We start from the raw sequence: 26,604 nt of genomic DNA, 5'->3' as shown, positions 1-26,604 counted from the left end.
TTATGGTCACTTATTTACTCTGCTGGATCCACAGTATCTGGATCATGGGGCAGATGTTTGGATAAATCAAATGACGTGAAACCTGGCAAATGTTAATATAAACTGACACGCTGCCAAATAACCTTCATTTAGACTGAGTTCCTAATCTCTAAATTCATGTTTAAGAAAAACTGCTCCACTTCTGGAGGCAAATGAGATTAATAACCCAGATTCAGTAAATCTGAGTGCTGCTTGACCGTACAAAAACCTGTTGAAGTGACTTCCAGCACACTGTTATGCTGCTGCTACCATAGATAAGTATATGTAGATGTTAAAGATCCCACAACATTGCGCAGCTTCTGGTTGTAAAATTTTTTTTTTAAGTTTTTAAGCTTTTTTTTCTTCTTCTGAGCACTAGATTTCTAAGGCTTTAGAAATATTTTTTTAAATATATAAAAAAATATATTTTTTTCAGAATTTTTATATAATATATATTCATTCAAAAAATGTAGTTATTTTTCATTTTTTATTTTTTTTATAAAAAATATTTTTTGTGGCAAAAACAAACATTCGTGAAGTTTTTTTTCATCAGTTCATCATCAAAACTATATTAGTTATGCATAAAGAGCCCAAATTAAATTGATTAAACATCATTCTTCAATAGGATTTTATTTTATTACGTTAAAAATATTTATATAAAAGTACTTCATTACGAGTAGAAATGTAAAAAATATATATATATATTTTATAGAAAATACATAAAATTGAGTTACTGATAGGCCTTTTGAAATATTGAGTTACTAAGCTCAACCTTAATTGAGCAATAATAATTAAAGGTAAAAGTAATTATTTATTTTATTGAACATCCATCACTATAAATCTTGAATCATTCAGACAGAAAATAAATCCTGCACGCCTCAAAGATTTTAAAAGTTATTTTTGTCCAAAAGACTGTAATGACAAAAATAAACATTTCCATTTTAGACCCTTGTAGTACCACCTACACACGTTAGTCACATAAATCACACGGCCTCAAAATACAACACTAATCCCTCGTATTCATACGACGCACATGCAACACTCCTACAACATATCCTAATTCAAACACAGCAAAAATACATCAAAAACACGGGATTCTACCAAAAATAAAATCAGGCCTCGTGGGTCCAAACGTGATTAGACGTTCCCATCTACACCGACTCGTGACAGAAAACGTAAGACCAGAAGAAAGGGAGATTTTAGACCAGATAAGACACATCAAGTGTCCTAAAAGGCATGGCATTTGCCAGAGATGCTGTAACATTAACCAGCCTGTCTGTTAGTTTAGGCTGTTGTTGGACTTTCCGTGTGAGTGTAACTTAGACAGCGAAACACAAGCTGCCTTTCCGAACGGTGACAGACGCTATCTTACTCAAAGCTTAGCAACAACAACAACCACCAACAATCCACATAGCCTGCACCAAGGATGATAAGCGTGAAACCTTAATTTTGTTTATATGAGGAAAACATGTCACGAAGCCACAGCTTTCAACTTACTAGCTTCAAAACGGAGCAATTAAACATTTAAAATGGGTTATGTAAGGAAACCTACTTGGTAGGTAAAACCAATTATGGTAATGGACGACCTGCAATACAATACTCAAGGGTGCTACACCTTCAAGCATCCAATATTCCTACCGAGTGCTTGAGTGGGTAGTTATGGAAAAATGCTGAATTTGACAACAGAGGGGAAGGTGCATGTGTAATGGCCTGGTTACAACAGCTAAAGGTTGTACCTGATAACCTCAACAAGTCCGAGAGCATGACTGCAGCGACTCGTTCAACCAAGATGAAGCCAATGTGCGAAATATAGATAAAAATAATTTGAAAAATAATTACTAAACAGATAAAATGACTATTTGTAGATTTGTTGGCTTCTGCTAAAGCATTGTGAAGAACGTTAGTGTAATAGAATAGTATTTTTTTTATTCCGAGTGCAAAATTTCTTTAATGCCAATTATTTAAGGTATATTTTAGGACTGAAAATCATCTTTTCTAATGTTTCGTAATACAACATAATTTAAATTTGAGCAACATTATTTGAGCAATATCAATTAACGTAATAGTAATGCTTGATTCAGCAATCATAACTAAAAATTAATTTTTGTCAAATAAGGGATTTTAAAAAATGTTGAGCACTACATTTCTTCAATGACAGTTATTTTGTGGTATGAACACTGTATGATAATTTCTATTTAGAATATTTTAGAATTTAAACATTAGGGGTGCACAATATTATTGGACCTGTATCGGAATCGGCCAATAATGGCTTTAAATGTAAATATCGGTATCGGCCCAATAGATTATGCCGATATGTCTCGCTGATATGAGGAAAACATTGACTCACATGTGCTCAGGGTGTTAGCGATTAGATCACATCAGCAGTGTGGCTCAGACTTGAAGCAAAGTTTTGCCTGAATGATGATCAGATTCACTGATTTAGATTGCTGCATTTAAACTGAGAATGATTTTAAACTCAGAATGACACGTTCAGTGTGTGATAGCATAAACAGTAACAGCACGCGCAGCGGAGGCCTCCCCTGGGTCCTAATGGAGTTTTAATTCCGTAGGGGGCGCTGTTAATAAAATGAAAGTAAAATACACAAATAACATTTAGACTGGGTTTCTTATCAAAAAAAGCAGTAATTGATGTCATAAAATCATGAGTATGTTTTGATTTAAAGGTCAGAAGCTATAGCTTACATGAATTTAAAAAAAGAAAATCACAAACTTGTACTTTAAAATTACACTTGTAAATTAAATAATTTTAAATTAAATATGCCTTTTTTAAGTCTAAAATGATAGTTGAACAAGTTTGAACGTATGAAATATTGTAAACTATGCGGTATTCACCGAAATAAATTAAATTTGTCTAGAATTTATCCATGGGTGTTATTGCTTAATAATAAATATTCATCTTTTGATTATTGCTGTTGCTTCTAGTAATGCTGTGTGTGATTTTATTATTTTTCCAGCCCATTTTAAGCCAGCAATATAATAACTCAGCATGTTTGGTAAAAAAGTTTAACCCAACCATCCGGGTTAAAATGACCCAGCATGTGTTCTGTCCAATATTTACCCAGCGCTGGGTTGCCAAATAAGTTGGGTTGTTTTTAACCCAGCATTTTTTAGAGTGTATATTAATTGATTTATTCATCAATGTGTAATATGTTCTATTTTTAAACAAATTATTATCTTTAAAAGATTTTCAGAATTTTTACAGCTCTTTTGCTTTAGACAATCTACAAATGTTAAAACTTAAAATAAAATGTTATGGTTACTCATGCATCTTTCTGAAAAAAAAAATGCAGTAATTAATATATAATTTAGTTATATATAGCTTCAATGTACTGTCATTATAAAAGAACGTCATCGTTGTTTATTTAATAAAAAAAAATAAGTTAATTAAAAAAAACAAATTATACTTTTCTTATAATTTCCACACAGGAGAGACTTGGTGTTGTTTAACAAACAAAGTGAAATATATTGGTATCAGCATTGGCTATCGGCCAAATGATTTGAAAAATATCTGCATATTGGATATCGGCAAAAATCCAATATCGTGCATCCCTACTTAACATATATATATATTTGTTTATCTTTTAATTTTGTATTTGTAGCAAAAAAAACATTTGATTCATTTCTATGAATCAGTTCAAACTGTCCATTTCAAATCAATATATCAATTCAGTGGTTACATTTTTATTCTACCTTTTTAATTATTTTATTTGTTTACATTTTTAATTTTACATTTTTATAGCAAATTAGAGTTGCATTAGAGTTGGTGAGTTTGATTCATTTACATGATACATTTGAGCTGATTCAATTCATAACTCAATTCAATGATTCATTTGCGCTATTTCCTCAAAGATATTAATGTGTCATTTATGAAACACTGTATTAAATTTTTACATTAAATAACATTCAGGTAAATATTATAGTTTAATGCATATTGGAAAAATAAAAATGGTTAAATATCATTCTTATGTTTGTTTATAATACATGTAATATGACAATTATTTAAAGACATTTGATTATTGAACATTTGGAAAATGATTATACCTTAGAATTTTCTATGGATAAATTACAGTATAGCTGAACTGAACAATTTAATCTTTAAAATGAACATTATTAATAGATTTGGTTTAGTTGAAGATTTGTGACTCATCAATATTCAGAATTTTTCTCAAGTCTATTAACGTTACAGCTATATTTGGCGCATATAAATTGCTACATCAAAGAATGCAGGTATATTTGCAGTAGTAGCTCCATCACCCCTAGCCTCGTCTAATACAGTTGCAAGTCCTATAAGATACAGCACTCATCCCGAATGATGGATGCAAGTCTGACTTTGGCAGAGCATGTGGATTAATGAAAATGGCCTAAACTGATCAGCGCAACACAAGCTCGATGGCTCTTCTGAAGCATCCACACTCACTTTCTTAACCCGACCTGGACTCTGTTAAAACACAGCGACGACACTGTAATCTATCAAACATGTGTCTGTACAGGGGGCTCGCTGTTTTTGCTCCAGTTTTCGCCTTGCTTCACCTTGACAAGGGCACGGACAAAAGGTCGTCTGCCTTTTTGCTCTATGTCTGTCTAGTAGGCAGCAGGGGTTGGTTACTGGTTTCAGAAGAGCTCAATATAACTAATGGAGCATGGCTCAATATTTAATCTGTGTAATGTAGAGAATGGGAACATATATCTTGTCACTAAGAAAAGAAATCGCTCAATCTCATTAGAGAATTAGGTAGAGAGGTTCAGCCCAATTACAAATTAATGCAATGGTTAATTTATGATATCAAAGTGGGTCCTAACAGGCCACTTTGCTAAGTAAATCCTCAATTGTAGGTTGCTTTCAGCTTTCAAGTTTCTTTGAAGGAGGACCCGCATGCTTTCAGAGTTTGCATTTGTGTAATTGAACGCTGCCGGAAAAGGATGACAGCTGTTGTATTATTAAGTTCACTGTAACCTAATTTAACTCTTTTCTCTAGTGGTTTTAATTAAACATATGCAAAATAAAATAGCAAAACATAAAAGCCACCATTTCATAAGAAATTCATTCAAGCCATAAAATTGCTTAGTTTAATTTGAAAACATCTACTTATCTCAAAGAAAAACTGACCACTTCAAGTCTCTTTTCTAGTGATTTAAAATGAAATTGAATTAAAAATTAAGAAATTGTAGAGCCTTTTCCTTCTACTAAAACATTATGAAGAATAGTAGTCAAATATTTTGGTAAACCAGAGTAAGAGAGAAGTTGATATTGAAAAAACTTTTTATAATGTTCTGTTTGAAATTAAAATACCTTTGAATTTTCTATGGAATAAATGACTTTAGATGTAGATGTAGATGCTCTAAAATTTAAACAATTAAATTAAATTATTGTTGTTAATCCTATTCCTAAAAATAAAACATTACAGAGAATAAAGTTTTGGTAAACCGAAGCCACAATTTAATTATTTATTTTTTTGCACACTAAAATTCTTCAAATGAATTATTTAAAGATATTTGAAATTATGTAAAATTACTTTTATGTTTTGCCTAAAAATACAGTCTAGATGGCATAACAATATATATTATATAATAATTTGAATTATTATTATATTAAAATTTTAAATAACATTTTTAAAGAATTGTATGTCCTACTAAAACATTGAAAAAAATAGTAACATTTCGGTAAATCAGGCAAGAGTGGAGGGATTTAAATTTTTTCATGCACTAAATTTCCTCAAATGACAATTCGTTTAATAAGTGAAAGTGAAGTGACATTCAGCCAAGTATGGTGACCCATACTCAGAATTTGTGCTCTGCATTTTACCCATCCAAAGTGCACACACACACAGAGCAGTGAACACACACACACACACACACTGTGAGCACACGCCCGGAGCAGTGGGCAGCCATTTATGCTGCGGCGCCCAGGGAGCAGTTGGGGGTTCGATGCCTTGCTCAAGGGCACCTAAGTCGTGGTATTGAAGGTGGAGAGAGAACTGTACATGCACTCCCCCCACCCACAATTCCTGCCGGCCCGGGACTCAAACTCACAACCTTTCGATTGGGAGTCCGACTCTCTAACCATTAGGCCACGACTTCCCCTAAATATATCTAAAATATCTACGATTGTTGATTTTTTAAATAAATGAAATAACGTTCTGTCTGAAAATTACAAAACCTTAGAGTTGTCTCTGAGATAAATGACAATATAAATGCTCAAGTAATTTAAACAATTAGATTAAGTTTCATTAAATATTCAATTCGATTTAAAGCCAGCAGACAGCTCAGATTAACTTTATTTAAATGAACATCTTTTACTTGAATCTTATCATCTTTATACTGTAATCCAGCTCAGTGAAAACTCAAGGGTCAGTGGTGAAGGATGGATACGTGACACTCGGCAGTCGTCTCAGGTAGAGTTAGTTGTCACAGGAAAAGGCAGTGCACATCCTCTACAGTGCATCAGCGCTGCTCAAGTGCACTCATCACCTGACTCTGCCCTATACATGAAGACGTTACAAGTCTTAAGACATCATGCAATACAGGCCATTTGTGGTTCAACTGCAGCTAACCATCATATTTCATTGATAACCTGCTGATACAAATGAAGGTCACTGATAAATAAAAAAGAAAAAGAAAAAAAAACTATATTTCATATCAATATGGCGATGATGTGCATGCATTTGTAATGCATAGAGCCCCCGTCTGGTCCCTTCAGAGAGACATTCCCATGACTGATGTCCCTCAGAGACTTGTGGGCCCTAAATATTACAGAGAGCACAACTGGCTCATGAATACACGCCGTTATAACTCAACAGTGTGAAAAGTAATAAAACTGCTCAGGCATTTATGGTTGCAGAGTCAGGGCTCTTAATGGCTTTTCGGGAGGAAAAAATTTGCATGCATATTACGAAACAGTGATGTTGTTTCATGCACATTCAGTACAAACACACCCATGTATGTTTCCATGTATTGCCACAATTTTATGTTGCAATCTGATTGAATTTCAAAAACATCTGAACAACAACTCACACTTATTTGTACGCAGAGCAGAAGCATTATTGTATTAAAGGACGAGTACTCCCAAAAACAACGCTTTTCTCAAAACTAATGTTGTTTCAAATCTGTACTTTGCATTTAAGATGTAAGTTTTATCTGTGTATGCATTTCCTGGCAACTGAACTCATGGGCTTGGTGTTGCAGGCACCTTTTTGAGGAGACTTGTGTGGAGTTTGGTTCTGTAAATCATCATCTAAATTCATTGCATGGAAAAGAGCAGCTTGAACATTCAATCAAACATCTCCTTTTGTTTACAAAAAAATTGTAATAATAGGAACAGAACATAATTATTTTATAGATTAAAAAAAATGTGAAGGTGATTTTAAAGTGGCCTTAACTACTATGTACTTCTATTTAAATTAATAATTTGACACAATGCACCTATTGTGTACTTACATGTTTTTGCATTGTACTTTTATGTTTAAAATACCTGCATGTAACTGCATCAGTAATTATTTTCTTATAACTGCACTGTTGACCCACCTTTTACACCCTAACCATACGCCCAAACCTGTCCCTATCCTTTTATTTCTGATGTAAGTAAATAGTAATTAAGGCCACTTAATATAAAGTGGAAACGATTTGACATTTTAGATTTATTGATTTATCTGATTTATCGTTTCATTAATTTTAATAAACTGTATTGATTTTAACTATTTTATTATTTCCCCAAATCACAATTGTACAATTGAAATGTTCTGACCACTGGAGCCCTGAAAGAATGGATATGAAAGAAAGAGATAGAAGTGGCATAAATCAACAAATCTTTAATGCTGCATTTCTCCGGCTCTTAAGAATGATAGAAAATAATGACAGAATTTTCATTTCTGTGGACTTTCTCTTTTTTAACACCGAGACACAACAGCCTATCTAGTGAGTGGAAAGGGTCCACTTTCTATACCCTCCTTGTTTTTCATCAGTGCATCAAAGGTCATCGGCCAGCAGAATGTTTTATATCTAAGGTAGATTGTCTGGTTTTGTTGTCATCAGATTGCACGGTTTCTCATTCCTCAGCTATTGCAGCAACACCTAATTGCCTTCACCTCAACGGCACCACTGAGGAATTCTCAACATGGCTCTTTGACATCTCAGTTGGACGACTGTTCATCAGCTGCTCTCTTGGCAAGGTTGAGTACCTAAATTCAAAGTTTCTTCCATCTCCATTGAAGGTCAATTTATTGATTTTTTTGTTGTTGTCTTGTTTTGTCAAAAACCCTGGAATCATACTAGATCACAATGCAGAAACCATCTGATTGAGCAACTTCACAAGTCAAATTTAAGAATGATTCATAATTCATGCAGCGTTCAGCAGCTTTAGTCATTATTGTCAATGGCATTACGGCAAATGACTCATTGCTTTGACTTTACCACAACGTCATTTTTTACAAAAATAATTCACTCTGTGGAACACACAAGAAGAACATTTTTTGAAGAATCTTAATACTGCTCTTTTCCAATTAAAGTAAATGGGAATGGATGATGTGAAAACAGCCAATCTGACTTCTGTCAAGTCTTATGATGTCAAACATTGATGCACAATGTTTCTGTATATACACACAGCTAAGCTTTGAGAGTAAAAGCATTCAGTTTATTGCATGTCCTGGAGTTCTGGTTTTGGAGTTCATGGAAGGGAGCAGCGTGAACATTCTTTAAAATATCTTCTTTTATGCTCTACAGGTTTGGAAGTATATGAAGGTGCAAAAATGATGACAAAATACTGAAATCCTGTGTTACGCATTTGCATAGGTGACTAAGAAAAAAAAAAAAGGTAATCTTATCCCCCCTTCACTCTGTTCTGCCAAAAGCACTACGATCTTGTTGGCACTATGTACTATTTACTGGCAGTACAAGCTTATTTGCGCTTCTTGGCCTTATCTAAGTGATTGATTTATATATTTTGCTATTAACGCAAGTATTCGTCAAACCCAGAATATCCACTTTGGTAGGATAGCTTTAGCCAAGAAAACAAATTTTCTCATTAGCTGGTCCTTTGATTTTGCCTACAGCTGTCCAAAGCAAAGCCTTTAACATCTGACAAGGTGCAATAATCTGATTTTTCAAAAAAAAGCTTGGACCTAATCCTTTACAGATTTCAATAGTACACTGAACCAGGAAAATTTGTTTTTTGTTCCATTTAACTGGTGTGTAAAATATGCAAACATGCATATATACTAATTTTTAAGAAAAAGTATAAAAGTAAAAAAAAAAAAAATATATATATATATATATATACATATATATATATATATATATATATATATATATATATATATATATATATATATATATACATATATATATATATACACATATATATATATATACACATATATATATATATATATATATATATATATATATATATATATATATATATATATATATATATATATATATATGAAATTAGGCTTTTCCAGTCATAAAATTCAAAACCTAGGCAACAAACTACATGCAAATCAATGTGAAATTGACACGTCCATCTGTGATTAAATCCTTTGGACTAATCTGTCCATACCACAAGAAATTAACAGTGATATTTCCCTATTGGACAAGCCACACGTGGTTTCACTTCATAATAAGCCTGTCCGATTTGCAAGTTAAATGAAAAATAATAAATGAATAAATAATTTCAACAGGGTTCCCACACATTTTGACTACTGGATTAGACTTTTAAAAAAATCATTGTATACATAATGATTTCCATTTTATTACCTTCTATTAGTTAATTTGCTAGTTTAATTAATTTAATAAGGCCTGCAAATCACAGTCCACTGAAAGTTGCATGGTTTTCCATGACCATGGGAACCCTGAAAGAATGAATATGAAAGAACGAAAAAGAAAAAGTGGAAGAAATCAACTAAATCTTTGATTCTGTGGAGTATTTTAAGAAACATCATGAAGACTGTTTTAAAGAAATTTACAGGATTTCATCCTCGTCATAACCAGCTAAAAGTCTTAATCTCTTTTGTCAATGCAAAGAAATGCATTACGATGGAGATATGGATGCTGAAATGTATAAAATTCACCAGTAATGCAGTGATACAACAATCCACTGATGCCATGTCACCAGACTGAGTGCTTTCCAAGTACTTAAACCATCAAGTCAAGTTTTTTATCTTAACAAATGGGCAAAAACTGCCTTAAGTGCAGATTTAGACACTTACTAATACCATGGAGACATTGTACAGAAAGCCTCCATACTTAATCTATAAACTACATTTCTGTTGAGAAAGCACAAGTGCAAGTCCATAGTCAACACAGTTAATAGACTACGTATCTCAGGTTCTGTAATGATTTTATAAAGATTAACAAGTACTTCATTAGGAAAAATGTCCTCTTTCAACCTGGCCTTGTCTATCCAACTAGCTAATAAACTGTGAACGGCTACTGTTAAACACTGACGGGATTTCATGGCATGATTCGATTAAGCCGGGGAGAACTGGAGAGGACGCAGTGCTATTGAAGATAATCCGATTGTAATTCTATGGTAATGGGTATCATTTCAAGCACAATGTGTTGAGCATTAGTCTAGAGGAGAGAATGTGTTAAAAACGGCAGAACCGTTAACATGACAGTAAAGTGAAAACACAGTAAACAGCTCTTACTTATTTTTAAGAGTTACCTGGATTTCCCTGGCATGATATATGACAATCAACCCAAGAAGAATGATGGTAGAAAGGCTTATCAGGCATTTTAGGGCTAAAGAATACAGTGACTCCTGTAAAAAAGGGAAGAAAAGAACAAATTCATTTCATTTGGATTAGTTGGTTTAAACATACAGATGAAAACTGTAAAAAAAAAATACTGCAACACATTACTATGTTTTAATTGAATGACTCCAAGACTTTTGTGAGCGTTTAACTTTAACAGTATATTTGGCGACATAATTTCCTTCATTTTTTACCTTATTGACAAAACAATATGTCATTTTTAAAATGCACAATAATTGATTTTCCTGGCGTTACTCTTGAAGTCATTCTGATGAAGATAAATAGCTTTTTTTGTTGTTCACAGATCAACTATCTAACATCATTTAACCATTATTTTGAGAAAATATGAATGCTGTCATTAGGCAAAATCCCTGTGGCAAATTGAGTTGCAGTAATGCATATCCTCTATAGGACTTTTATAGATAAAGGCATCAATTATATTAGCGTAATTATTTAATTATTTTAAAGTACTTATAGTAATAAAAATGCATTTATACATAAATAACACAACTATGGTTTATTTTTCCAGCAATGTTCTCCAGAAAGTCAAAGAAGAAGAGTGCACAACTGACACTAAAAGTAATGACATGCCAGATTTATTCCAGCAAAAGTTAAGTAATAATTATTAAGAGTTAACTTCATTGACGTATAACGGTTATTTCCAGTAATCTGATTGGTCGAGCGTCCCAATAGTGCTGCTAACATTAGGAAGTTTCCTTGTTTGTGTCATTCCAGTGTTTTCTTGCCCTAACAGAAGCGGAGTTGTGTCATTTTTGCTTTCATTAATATTAATTTTGAGTTTATTGGGCTGTTTACATGCGGCCAAATCCCAGCACTCCTGTTTGAGCGACACTGCTTAAATATGTTGTTCATAAAAGAACACGAATTTAAAAGTTATTTTTTTAAATTGTTTGTTTTTTTGTTTATTTTTTTGCTGGGGGTTGGAGCAATTTTACGCAGCTAAACGAATCCGTAGAGAAACTCGACGAAGCAAAGCGTCTTCCAGTAAACGTGACCTTGCCACAGTTCTTCTTTTATCCATCCATCCGCACCGCGCACTCTCCAAACTTGTAGTCCCCCCCCCCCCCCCCCCCCCTCTCTCTCTCTCGCCAGCAGGCAGACCGGACTTAATGAATTCTGACCTGGAAGGGGGGACCTGCAGGATTTTGGGACTATTAAGTTACGCACCTTTCCGTAGGCTCCCCACGAGAGTTCAGTTTCAATGACCATCACCACGATGCCAAACATCCCAAAGATGAGCGCGTAGTCGCTCAGGCGCTTTCTCTTCTCAAACAGGGCCCTCCTGTGCCCGAGCTTCTGGCCAATGTTCTGGTTCTTCTTTTTGCCCGATTTGCCGGCGCCGTGGCTACATCCACCTCCTCCTCCTCCCCCGTCCCCCGCCGAGTAAGGCATGAGGGTGGCGGAGTTGTTCTCCTGCTTGGAGGCGAGCGTGTCGGACGCGTCCGCCGCAGAGACGGGCTGCAGCGGCTGGGACTCCGAGTCAAACTCGTGCAGGTTTCTGCGGGACGAGCTCAAGTTACTGAGCGGCCGCATCACGCCGCCGTTGTATCTGCAGCTGCTCATGGCTATTTGGGTGTAAGAGTTACTCTCTCTGTGGCTGCTGGCCGGACTGCCCCGTGTCTGCTGGCGGTTGTGATCGCGATGAGGATGATGATGATGGTGGTGCTGATGGTGTCTGGATGAACTACCATGACTAGAAGGCGTGAACTCGCTGTACTGAGCGCCTTGCCTGGTTGAAGATGAGACGGACGGTGTCCTTAAAGTTCCCAGCGGCGTCCCGTGCAAAGGCTGGCTTTTTCTGGCATCCTCGCAGGTGGAGGAGTTGTTGCAGGTGCAGTGCCTGATGGAGCGCTCTTCCTCGCGTCCGCAGTAGTGCTGCTTATAGTGCTGCTGCTCTGGATAGAAATCGTTCTGCAACTGCAATGGGGTTCCCATCTCAGAGCTGCTGTTTAAAGCAGAGCCCCGTGCATGCACCCTACCGAGGGGGCGTTGTGATGAGTAACGGAGGATAAAAGCTGGCGCGAGGTTGGACCCACCTCGGCTTCTGTAGAAGTGCGAGCGCGCTTCCGATTGGCCGAGCGACCCAAAACAACTGGGCTGACGTCACGCGGGGAAGGTGGCAACACGCGCTTCCAATGTGCTGGGATTCACAACTCAGTGCTCTTCTCTGTTTACTCTAATCTTATCGGTCTCTGACTTATAAGGTATAATATTTTTGAATGCGTGATTCATAATGAATTTAATATGACTTAATTTTAAATGTAAATTAAATGTATACAGAAATGTAAAATAAAAATTAAAAAGGGTTTTGTTAAAAAATAAACATCATCGAAATGTCAACAATCAAGCAATTAGCCTATATTTTAAATTAAATAACAAAATCACAGAGCTTATCTGACATATGCATACCTTAATTTCTGTTCTTTACTATTTTGTTCTTGAATTTTTAGATCAAATTGGTAACTTTACAGAAAATTAAGTTTCTACAATATTTAGTAGTAGCCAAGTGGTGACCGTCAGTTTATGTGCATATGAAAGAAATTTTCAGAAAAATGAATACAAGACATAGTCAACCAGACGATGAACACTATTAACAGCAATTATTATATGATGCAATCACACTCATAGCAATATTTGTTGACCTCTGAGGGTCAGCATCATCTCTTCTCAGGTGTTCTGGATCCAGACTAGAGCTTGTGTATATCCTAGTTACAAAACAGAGAGACAAATAGAGACATAATTAGCGTAGCTGCTGTTCTAACAAAGTCAAATTAATTAGTTTAACCCAAGCTAAAGAATAATAATGTGCATTTGATCAGATTTGAATGCTTGGTGAAAGAGATGTGTTTTTATTCTAGATTTAAACAGAGAGAGTGTGTCCGAACCCCGAACATTATCAGGAAGGCTATTCCAGAGTTTGAGAGCCAAAAGCGAAAAAGCTCTACCTCCTTTAGTGGACTTGAAACACATGTCAGTCTTGTTTGCAAGAAGAGAAACAGAGAAGATATGTGTTAAAATAAATGGCCATACACAATTAAATTTACGCAAAATTACGTTACTGAAACCCACTTACTATGGGGGTATGTTGTTTGTTTTCTCTTGATGAAAGTCATGAACAAAATGAAGAAATAAATTAAATCTCTCCCTCACTGATATTTGTGGAGAAAATTACACTCTTTCTGTGCCTATCTGTATGCATGCCAATTTTGAATAAAGGATCAAATAAAAAATGAATAAGTCAATAACTCACTCATGATACACAAAAGACGTGTAATGATGTTACCTGCAGAAAGTACCGAACCGAACGCATTTTAATGGATTGTTTTAGTGAACCGATTCAAAAGATCCGATTCAGTGGGATGAATCAAAATCCACTAATCCACTAGTCACAGTACACGTGCACCTAACTACATTTTTAAAGGCAGGATTACTCGCGAGATGAACTGGCTGACTTTAAACAAAAGCATACCATAAAATTAGGGATAACAAACTATTTCATTTTTACACTTTCCCGAGTCAAACTGGTGATTCTCATTCATTAAACACTGCGTTCCTTTCCAATGAATAGCCTACGATTTACATTGCTGAAAGCTATATGTTATAATCTTGTACTATTCGTCTGCTGAGGCACTGAGAATCAGTCCGTTTCTAGCCTTATCCTCATGTAAAGGCATGATTTGGAGAGCAGCACGTGTGAAAGAGTCGCTGCAGTATGCTGCAGTCACAGCACGTCACCTCGCAGCGTCAGCAGCAGCTCCCTGTTATTGTTCTCTCGCCTCTTGCCAACTCGCATCATTATGAAGCAAGATCAAGCGGTGCTCAGGAATGATGTCAATCAAATAAACAAGCGCTCACAGTCCGGCATCTAATTACAGCACAGAGCCAGAGTTGGAATGAAAGGAAAATGAATGGATTTATGTATTGCGATTCGGAGACTAGACAGATTTACTTGAACACAGGGCAGGTTGCATTCAAAGACATGATGGTTTTATACTGCTGCATTCTTCACTGGGAAACTAGTTTCTTACATATTTTGTTCAGTTGATCTGTCGTCACTTGAGTGTTATTTTTCATGTAAAATGTAAAAGAAAAAAAATAATAAAGATAGAGAAATAAAAACAAGACAGAATTAAAATTTTGGGTCAACTATTCATCTATTTTACTGTACCTACATATTGTGTATATGCACTGTATATATATGGGCCTTTCAGAATTGTTCCAAAGTCAGAGTTGGAAACGTCTTGGGAAAAAAAATGTCTTCTTTTTTTCAAAACTGGTATGTATGCAAATTGTATAACATGCAAGGTAGACATTTCCAGTACTGATTGTGAAGGTAATTCTCATATTGTATTTAACTCCCAAAAAACCAAAGATGTCACTACCCAAATTCCACCAAGTGTTTCGGTAGTGAAAATTCTAGATACTTTTGAACCTAGCTCAAAGATGCTTATCAAAATATGGTTAGCTAGCACAGTTCTGAACAGTGGAACACATATAAAAACCAAATGTTATGGAATAACTCCCAAAAAAGTGCACTTGCAGAAAAAAAGGTGTTTGGTAATGACGTTCCTTAAAGTTAAACACTGATTTTCAGATTTTTCAACACATTTACCTCAAATATTTTGTTGCTATGATGAATACAGGATTCAGAGGAACAGCATTTATCTAAAATAAAATCTTTTGTGACATTATGTTTTGCTGTCATTTTTTATCAATTGTATGCATATTTGATGAATAAAAGCATGCATTTAAAAAAAATAAATAATAATAATCACAGTTTCTGCACAAATATTAAGTAGAACAATGGTTTTCAACATTTATATTAATCATAAAAGAATGATTTCTGAAGGAATACATTAATTAGCCTGCTGGTGAGCGAATTCTTTGTTAGAGAGAAATGCTATTCTTGTCTAAAAATCAGCTCACTGTTGAGAAGGCATTGTTTTTTTTTTTTTTTTGCCTGCTGGCCTCCTGTGCTTTATTGCTTTATTCCAGTAGAGTCAGACAGTATAATTCCAGAGACTCCTGAAACCCAATGTCCATCAGGATCAGCTCTCTCCACTGCCCTTTCTGGAGACAAGTTGCTCAAGTTTAGGAATAGGAATGTTGTCCCATTCTTGTCATACAGGCTTCTAGTTGCTCAACTATCTTAGGTCTTCTTTGTCGCATCTTCCTCTTTATGATGCGCCAAATGTTTTCTATGGGTAAAAAATCTAGACTGCAGGTTGGCCATTTCAGAACCCAGATCCTTCTTCTACGAAGCCATTACAGTGTGTGATGCAGTGCCGATGATAACTTCAAACTCTTTGCAATTTTTCTCTGAGAAACTCCTCTCTGATATTGCTCCACTATTTTCACCACTGCATTGGGGGAATTGGTGATCCTTTGCCCATCTTGACTTGTGAGAGACACTGCTACTCTGAGAGGCTTTTTTATACACAGTCATGTTCCCAATTGACCTAATAAGTTGCAAATTGGTCCTCCAGCTGTTCCTTATATGTACATTTAACTTTTCCGGCCTCTTATTGCTACTTGTCCCAAAATTTTTGCAATGTGTAGCTCTCATGAAATCCAAAATGAGCCAATATTTGGCATGACATTTCAAAATGTCTCACTTTCAACATTTTATATGTTATCTATATTCTATTGTGAATAAAAAATAAGTTTATGAGATTTGTAAATTATTCCATTCCTTTTTTACTCACAATTTGTAGAGTGTCCCAACTTTTTTGGAATCGGGTTTGTACTTATGATGATTCATAGTGTGGCTTTTTATTATTTTTATTATATTTATGTAATATTACATTTTTATAATGTTTTGTTATTTTTATAATATTTTTGTATTAATAAAGTGGTTGTCGGTACATTTTAGGCTAAAAAGCAGATTTTAGTATATAAACATTATATCACTTAAGAGCTATATAAAAATATGTAGGCACCAATATGCCATCCCATAATACATGAAGCACTGTCACTGTATTTCTTACAGTGAATTTCTGGCTTTTTTAAAATGTAAATGTAACAGGTTATTTTATATTTAGTAAATGTAAATTTTGGATTTTTTTTATATTTTGTAAATTTAACAGGCTATTTAATGGGATACAGTGCATGATTTGAATGACTTGCATTGTACAGTTGTTGTTTGTACACTCTAGCTGATGAATCAATAATATTGTTGACCATTTTCATAACCAGTCTAAGCAAATATTTGCAGCCTTACAAAATTATACAGTGCAAAAAAAGTCTGCAGGTTCTGACTGCACCTGCTTTTAAGTCCTCATATGCATTTTTATTAACTGCCATAAACTGTCATTCCTGAGACTTGACCTTAGAATTGATAATGAAAAGGAAATTATTTTATCAAATAGTTCCAGCCGACAAAGTTGTTCAGTGGTATGTTTTATACTTTGATATCAAGGCAAGAAGAGCCTGAGGAAAATAGTGCTGTCATCTGATGAAGAGATATCACTGTCTGATGAAGAGAAGTAGGCTAACTGTGTGAAGACTGAGAGGAGTCCGAAGCACAGCAGAACAACGAGATCTACCTCAAAAGCTCTTAAAACACGACAGAAATTATCACGTATGGTAAAAACAAGCACTTTCTCCACTGTGACAATTTTGGGTGCATTCCAGCCACCGTTTGGGCTGCATGTCAATAATCATCTCACTGACGTTTAAGGTGACCAATAGTGCAACCCTTGTCCCTGAAGACGTCTGGAATGGCAGGTACAGATAAGCAGAGCCACTCCATCAATCTGAACCATTCCCATGATAAAAGCCCATTGATCGCTTGAATAGCTTCAGTATTGCTGAATCCAGCTGAATTTGAGGTGAAGATGCATTTGCTGCATTGATTCATGTGTTGCTGAGCCTTGTTGACGTGCTCTCCTTTTCAGCGTCTGATTCGGTCCACAAGAGGAGACAGCAGCAGATGTGTGGCGCTTCCCAGGAGAGCGACAGCTCCCATAGCAGGAGAAAGAGGCGGGCTTCTGCGGTGAGCTCAAGCCTAGTCATTGGATTAACATGGGCCGCTCCGTCTCTGATCCTCTCAATACTGACAGCAAGGCATTTTATTCCTCTGCAAATCCACCGAGGCTAAATTGAAAAGAGTGTCCCGATCAAGGACACTAACAGTATGTCTTTCTAACTGGGATATCAAGTGCCAGGTTACCGGTTAATCCCTTTTCAAGATGATTTAATGGGCTATTCATCATTTGTCATTGGCGAGAGTGTATGCGACCGCACTTTACTGCTGCAGAGATGACATATTTCTGTAGTGTGATCCATAAATTACCATTACTTTGATTACCTCCACAAAAAGCTTTTCAATTATTGCACAAAATAAGCTTTTTGACCAATAAAAGTATATAATTCTTACCCATTTTATTCATCAGTCATGTTTGGTATTATTTGTATAGTCTTAGGACGAGTGGTACAATGGTATCAATCTTACAGACGTAGACTAAAAGATAGTACAGATCCTGAGAGTTAAGTGATTTTTTGCTTATTGTAATGGGATTGCCCTTTTCCAGGGTCTTCCATGTAAATTTCCTTCTGTTCCCATTGAGGTATAAAACCACCCCGGACCTGGCTTAATGCAAATTCCAATTGTTTGTACATGCCTTTGTAGTGGTATGGACTCAAGTAGTCATGTTTGTATTGTTTTCATTAATATTATTACTTATCATTTGTTAAATATGGTTCTTGCGTTAAATGTATACTAAAATATAATTGTATATAATACTGTATAATTATGCCAACTTGAACATCACTTAGACCTGTAGACGCTGGCGGGTGACGCTAGAGGGTGATCATGAGCCGAAGGACATAGAGCTTCATTTATATAAGAAGAAGCCACTCTGGCAGACACTGATACACAATTGAAAGATTACTACTTTCTCTCTCTGTTTATGTGTTTCTGCAGACAGTATACAGCAATAAAACAATATATGTGCCACCAGAAGTCTCCGCCTCTTCTGTGTGTGCAACATCATGGAGAGCCAGCCAGGAGAGAACTGCTGATTGGATGTGAGAGAGACAGTTCCTCCCTGAGATGAACCTAGAAACAACAGAAGATTCATCAATAAAGATAATTCTATAAAGTATATTAAAGAGATGGAATTCAAACTAAGAAAAAAATGGAAGAACTTCAAGACTGCGTTAGTTCCAAGTTTCTAATGCTCGAGAAGCCTGAACTTATAAAAGTCTGCCTCCATCTAAAGTGCAGCGAGCCATTGGGTGAAGGTTTCTCAGGCCAAACGAGGCGAGAGGGGCAATATGCAGAGAGCCTTAATGAACTTCTGTGTTTCATCGAGTCCCTTAAGAAACCAGCCGAGCTTAGGCTGAGATAGAGAAGCTAAGAAAAGAGTATGCAAAACTACAGCAGACACAAAACAAATCACAAGACTTCGGACAGATTGGAGAGGCTGGCCAAAAGGAAAAATTGTCATACACAAGCCTCAACAACCAGATCGAATCAGGAGTGAGGAAGGAGTATGCAGAGGCAGAAATCATTGAAGCAGTTATCAGAGCAGTGAGTCCCGGCCTTCCCCTCAGGGAACTCCTTGAAATTAAGTGAGACCTCACACTTTCCACATTAAAGACCATCCTCAGAGGACATTATAAAATAGACTCTTCATCTGATCTACTGCATAGGCTCATGAACATCTCTCAGGAACCCAAGGAGTCTGCTCAAAGTTTCCTGTTCCGAGCCATTGAACTGAGGAGAAACTACTGTGGACATCTGAAGATGAGCAGGATGGAGAACAGTTTAGCCCGGAGCTTATCCAAAGAAAGTTTCTTCGCTCTGTGGAGACAGGCCTTCTAAATGATGCAGTTAAGTTCCAAGTCAAACCATACCTCAGTGATCCTAAAATAGCAGATGCAGTGTTGATTGAGAAAAATCGGTGAAGCTGCTAATCTGGAATTGGAGAGACAAACAAAGTTAAAGAAAGCAGTGACTCAAAAGCCTCTTAGACTAAGTGAAGTTCAAACAGTAGAACATGTCTGCAACACTGAGCGATATTCAAGCAGCGAGATGGAGACTTAAGGACAGAGGAAAGAGACATTAATGAAAGACATTAACACTGTCAAAGACAAGAAGAAACAGATACAAAGCAAAGATACTGACAATGACACTGCTAAAGCAATTGAAGACCTCAGAGCAAACGTCATGGAAATGACTAAAATGTTCAGAGAGACAATGGAAGCGACCAGATCACAGTTTCACCCACTCATGACTCCACTTCGAACTGAGAGGAGACCCAAAGGCTGTCATTCATGCCAGGAGGTCCAAAGAGGTGAAGAGTGCAGGCACTGTTATCGCTGCGGACAAGATGGACATTTGTCACGGGGCTGCCGAGGCCGGCATCGGGAAACGAGAGGGGACTGCTGAGCTGGACCCCCCAGTAGTCCATTCTGCCATTGGGTCCCAGACGAGTTCAGAAGCGCGACAGACATCCAGACCTGTGCAAAGCAAGCAAGACAGTAAAGAAAATAACATTCAACCTGCTACTCACCCAGATGTGACCAATTCTGTTGATAAGTTACTATCCCTTGCTACGCCTAAACTTTTGAACATCATTGGAAAAAGGTGCCTGGTCCACTGCCGCCTCAATGATGTCGCAGTTGAAGCCTTATAGGACACAGGAGCCCAAGCCAGTATTATCAACGCAGACTGGAGAGAAAGACACTTGCCACATACCACCGTCAGACCGATTGAGGAGCTCCTGGGGCCAGGAACATTGACTGGATTGGCTGCCAATCGCACAGAGATCCGTTTTGATGGCTGGGTTTAAGTGAGCTTCCGATTAAGTGATGATCCAGGTCAAGAAGGGACCCTGCAAGTACCTATGCTCGTGGCAAGTGATATTAGTGTGGCTGAAAACCCTATCATCGGTTACAATATAATTGAAGAGATAATTACCAGGTGGGAGAAACTGAGACCACAGTCCAGTACTGTCTGTAGGGTAAGCAAAGCTTTCTCTATTTCAATAAATAAGGCAAGATCCATGCTTAAACTGTTGAAGACTGTAAATTCAAATGTGACAGTTGGAACGGTGCGAGTTGGTAAACAAAGAATCCAGCTCAATGCAGGGAAAATTACCACTGTCTATGCACAAGCACACATTGGGGGGCAATTTCAAGAACAAAGCCTGTTATTCACTCCAAGTGAACCATCACCACTACCAGAAGGTTTAGTAATGCAGGAAGGCATAGTCAAAGTCGGTAATGGGAAGACAGCGAAAGCTCCAACTGCCATCGCTAATACAGCCAGTCACCCAGTCATACTTATGCCACGACTCATTCTTGGCCACCTGGAAGTGGTAAAGACAACTTACCCAATAGCAACAGACTCTTTCCAGAGAAATGAGACTCAGATGGAGCAGGTGATAGAACAGCCAACATCCACGGTGCAGACATGTGGGGTTAGTGTTACACCACATCAATCAAAGAGACCCAAGTCAGTGGGATCCACCAATAAAACTTGAACACTTAACAGAGTCACAGCAACAGATTGTACGACAACTGTTAAAGGAAGAGTGCAATGCTTTTGCTTTTGATGATAATGATGTTGGTTGCATCCCCTCACTCAACATGCATATTACACTCCATGACAAATCACCGGTGCAAAAGACTTATATTTCTGTGCCCAAGCCGCTTTTACAGGAAGTGAAGGAGTATCTTCAAGATCTGCTAAACCGAGGGTGGATAAGCAAATAAAGATCTCATTACTCCTCGCCAGCCGTATGTGTGAGGAAAAAGGATGGGAGCCTAAGACTCTGCTTCGATGATCGTGAATTAAATCGCAAGTCTGTACTTTACAGGCACCCCATTCCCAGGATCCAGGTCCAGATCCCATTTGGCCTTAGTTCAGCTCCAGCTGAGTTCCAGAGGAACATGGAAGCCTGTCTGGAGGATTTGAGAGATGTTATCTGTCAGCCTTACCTGGATGATAACCTTGTGCATAGTACCTCTATCGATGATCATGTGACTCATGTTCGCACAGTCCTCCAAAGATACCAGAAACATGGAGTCAAACTCAGTTCACACAAATGTGAACTGTTCCAAAGGAAAGTGCGGTTCTTGGGCCGTATCGTGTCTGAGGATGGATACTCCAAATAGCCCCGGTACAGGCCCTGAAGCTCCGAAAACAAGCTACAGTGGGAGATCTGAGAAAAATTATGGGATTCCTCTCCTATTATAGGACCTACATACCGAATTTCTCTTGCCTGGCAAGGCTCTCTATCAGCTCGTAGCGACACCACCTCAAAGCACAGAACCTGCTGAGCCTAAGGGAAAGAAAAGAAGAGTCAGTAATAATTGTCAAAAGGGCAGTCATCTCCCAACACACCCATACCTTGGACACAGACTAATCAAGATGTGTTGAACACACTGATTGACCACTTAATAGAGCCACCAATCCTTGCTTATCCTGATCTGACTTTACCGTTTGTTCTCCATTGTGATGCGTCACAGGATGGTTTGGGGGCAGTCCTGTATCAAAAACAAAATGGGAAGATGTCAGTGATTGCATATGGGTCAAGGACTCTCACACCACCGGAGAAAAACTACCACATGCATTCAGGAAAACTAGAATTCCTCGCTCTTAAGTGGGCCATTTGTGAACGCTTTAGGGATTATTTGTTCCATGCTCCACATTTCGAAGTACACAGATAATAATCCCTTAACGTATATTTTGACAACAGCCAAACTCAATGCAACAGGGCACCGTTGGGTCGCAGAGCTGGCAGATTTTAATTTCACCATCAAAAACCGGCCTGGGTGATGCAATGCAGATGCAGATGGCTTGTCGAGAATGCCACTTGACATTGACCAGTACATGAAACTGTGCACAGAGGAGACAAACCAAGATGTGATAAGTGCTGCAGTGCAGGGTGTGGTTTTAATGTTGAAGGATGCTCCTCTGTGGACAAGTGGAATTCACTTACAAGCTGTACATCTGGTGGAAGACAACATCTCACTACCCACTAATCTGTGTCTGTCGCAGGAGCAGATCAAACAATCCCAAGAGAAAGACCCAGTTATCAGCCGTGTCCTGGAGTACAAAAAGAATAACAGTCGTCCATTCGGCCGCACTCTCAAAAAAGAATGCCAGGAGACCAGATTCCTTTTGAAACAGTGGACACGACTGCACTTGAGTGATGAAGGAGTCCTGTACAGAAAAGCAGGAAAAAGAAACCATCTTATTCTACCGAAAGAACATCATCAAATGGTTTTCAGAGAGTTGCATCAAGAGATGGGGCATCTTGGAACAGAGAGGACTCTAAGTCTTATTCGTGAAAGATTCTATTGGCCCCATATGCAAAAAGAGACAGAGCACTTTGTGACGCATGTATGTGAGTGCCTGAAAAGAAAAAAACCTCATAAGACTACAAAAGCCCCATTGGTTACAATTCAAACCACCTACCCTTTCCAGCTTGTGTCCATTGACTTTCTTCACCTTGAGAAGTGCAAAAATGGTTACGAGTACATACTTGTAGTGATGGACCATTTTACACGTTTTGCCCAGGCTTACGCCACAAGAAATAAGTCGGCAAGAACTGTGGTACAGCACGTCTTTGGTGTTTTTGCCCTCAAGTTTGGCTTCCCTGAAAAAATCCACCACGACATGGGAAGAGAATTTGAGAATCACCTGATGGATCAGTTGCAAGAGGTTTGCGGTGTGCGTGGGTCTCACACAACCCCATATCACCCAATGGGCAAGGGGCAAGTTGAAAGGTTCAACAGGACGCTGTTGTCCATGCTCAGGACACTGAGTGATACTAAGAAGGCTGACTGGAAAAACTCGCTGTCCAAAGTGGTGCATGCATACAACTGCACCCGTTCTGAAGCAACTGGCTTCTCTCCATATTATCTGCTATTCGGACGTTCACCCCGGCTCCCCATTGATCTCATGTTCAACCTGCAGGCGAATGAGAAACAGCAGAATTATGCAGAGTATGTTGCAAACTGGCAAACACGGATACAGAAAGACTATGATATCGCATCAAAGACTTCAAGAAAAGAGGCCTTGAGAGGAAAAAAATATTATGACAAGAAAATTCATGGCATTGAGCTTTTGCCTGGCAACAGAGTCTTACTCAGAAACCTAAGCGAAAGAGGAGGACCAGGTAAACCGCGTTCACACTGGGAAGATTGTGTGTACACGATGATAAGTCGGAAAAGCCCTGATGGTCCAGTGTACGAGATCAGACCAGAGAAAGGAGGACAGAATCGGGTGGTGCACAGAAAGCTCCTGCTTCCCTGTGACAGTTTACCTTTAGAAAAGCTAGACACAAAAGACAGCCAAACACAAAAAAGAAAGCACAGTGTTAAGAACAGGAAAGTGCCAGAACAACAACACGACCTAGACTCAGGCAGTGATGATGATCATGAAAGATATGAACTATGCTGTAAATTCCTGCCCCGTACTTAACACAGTGCAAAGCTCACCACACTGAATCCTGAAGCTGAACCATTTGAACCGGCTATGATGGATGAGTATTTACCTGAATACCAATCTGATCCTGGAGAGGGAGAGAATGCAGATGTCACAGGAACGGAGGAGGAGAATGTTCCACAGGAGAACAGTGATTCTGAAGAGGGGGATCGCGATTCTGTGAGTAAACTGGAGCTACCACAGTCATGCACTTACCCACAAAGACAGAGACATCAGCCAAAGATGTTGACATATAATGAACTGGGAGAACCGACAGTGGTACGGAGAAATGTAGTTCTAAAGGATATCAACTTCCAGCCTGCCTTTGGTCAGAATCTGTGGAGGCCGTGGACTTTAATAAACAACAGGATGGTAAACTATGGCAATCAAATATCAGAGAAAAAAAATGTAGAAAGAGGAAATAAAAAGAATACATACCTGTGATTGGAGACCTGTGACCTGTAAAGTAAGCAGAAAAAAAAAGAGGTAACAAGATTAAGTGAATAAGTGTCCGAATATTATGGAGTCTGATTACAGGGTAAGACTCATCTAATTAAGATGTAACTGTTTACATATATGCTAACATTGCTGGTAGGAATAGTCAGATAAATTGTACAGTGCAATAGTTAGAGATTGTAGCACAATAGCTACTGAACCCCCCTTTTCTAAAAAATAAGCCATGGCAAGGAGGGAATAACTGATTTCATGCACAGAGTTAAAACAAGAACCCGGACAAAGACCCAGGTACGAGCCTTCTTGGGGTTGGCGGGTTATTACCGATGTTTTATCCCCAACTTCTCCTCTTTAGCCGCCCCCCTGACAGACCTGACCAGGAAGGGGCAGCCGGAGAAAATATGTTGGACCCCGTCGTTGGAAGAGGCCTTCACCCAGGTTAAAGCGACACTCACTTCCTCGCCGGTACTCCGCGCCCCGGACTTTAGCTGCCCCTTCCTGCTGCAGACGGATGCCTCCGACACAGGACTGGGAGCGATCCTCTCCCAAATTCAAGAAGGTGAGGAGCATCCGATCATTTACATCAGCAGGAAGCTGTCCCCTGCCGAGAGGAAGTACGCCGCCGTGGAGAGGGAAGCCCTGGCCATCAGGTGGGCAGTCCTGGAGCTCCGGTACTACCTCCTGGGCCGCAAGTTCACCCTGGTAACCGATCACGCGCCCCTACAGTGGATGGCCCGCGCCAAGGACACCAACGCCAGGGTGACTCGCTGGTTCCTAGCGCTCCAGGACTTCCACTTTGAAGTTCGCCATCGTGCCGGGGCCGCCAACGCGAACGCCGATGGCCTCTCCCAGATCTGGACAGCTTACACAGGTCTGTCAGGGGTCATTCCCCACCCTCCCCTAACTTCACCCCTACTCTCTACATGTCTTCACAGGACCAGAAAGACGCTTAGGGGGGGGGGATGTGACGAGCGCTCCCAGAGGAATCAGCGTCGCCCTAGCAACCAACAGAAAGCACCTGCACGTCCTCGTCACCGGCTGATCGGTCACAGCTGCTCCCCGTCAGCCTACACGCTCTTAAACAGCAAACGCTGCACTCAAACGAGGGTCTCGAACCGAATGCAACGCTGGTCTAATTCCTGTCTCATTTCTTCGCAGAAAGCAGCGAGTGACCGACAGCCCACCCACTTTGGAGCACGTCAGTACACCCACTTTCACCTTAACTGGCACCGAAGAGCACAGAGAGCACACGGGAAGCACCGGCCACCAGAAAGCGGAGCAGCACGTTTCACCAGGCACCCTACACTGTTCAATAAATCCACCCTCCGGGGCATTTGATTTCACGCACCTCTTGTCGAGTGATTCTTAACCCCGTGACACTATTTACCTGACTGTTAATAAATTGTTACATTTGATTTTATTCCGTTTTACACTGTAATTATTGACTCTAGTAGATTATGTTGTATCCCTGTTAGTGACATGAGCACCAGAATGAATGAGTAAATATAAAATAAAGAGTTTAACTAGAATAATCAAATGTCAGAAGAATACTAATTAGAAACAGACATGCAAACCAATTTGCATTTCTACCAAAATTCAAGGTCATAATAAAATGGAGTCTTAACTTAAATTTAATAACTTTGCATGCTGAAAAGACCAAAAAACACAAGAAACTTTCAGCCAGCACTGGATACCTTCCTTGGACCAAGTGCATGGACCTTACAGAAGATATCTTGTTTCAAGTGTGAAAAGACATCAATACACACCATATTTCAAGTTCAAGTCCTCCGACGTAAATCTACTCTCCTGTCTGGATTGTTTCTTGGACAAAAAGGCATATTCAGTGTTATGATTGGTCAGATTGCCTGTCAATCAAACTCCCAAAAAAGTCAAAGCTAAACA

General features: G+C 38.4%; 1 protein-coding gene across 3 annotated transcripts in view; it reads right to left on the bottom strand.

Annotated features, from left to right (window-relative positions):
• Positions 1-12,777, bottom strand: part of LOC132127864 (small conductance calcium-activated potassium channel protein 2-like) — a 36,734-nt gene extending 23,957 nt beyond the window's left edge. For all 3 annotated transcript variants that reach the window (XM_059540053.1, XM_059540052.1, XM_059540051.1), the window contains exons 1-2: positions 11,976-12,777; positions 10,700-10,795 (exon numbers count right to left, since the gene is read on the bottom strand). In XM_059540053.1, coding sequence (XP_059396036.1) covers positions 10,700-10,795; positions 11,976-12,743 — 864 coding nt within the window. In that variant the 5' untranslated portion in view covers positions 12,744-12,777. The remainder of the gene's footprint in view (positions 1-10,699; positions 10,796-11,975) is intronic.
• Positions 12,778-26,604: the final 13,827 nt, after the last annotated feature.

This window comes from Carassius carassius, chromosome 45 (genome assembly GCF_963082965.1).
Source record: "Carassius carassius chromosome 45, fCarCar2.1, whole genome shotgun sequence".
Lineage (NCBI taxonomy): Eukaryota > Metazoa > Chordata > Actinopteri > Cypriniformes > Cyprinidae > Carassius > Carassius carassius.
This window is presented reverse-complemented; position numbering and strand designations above follow the sequence as displayed.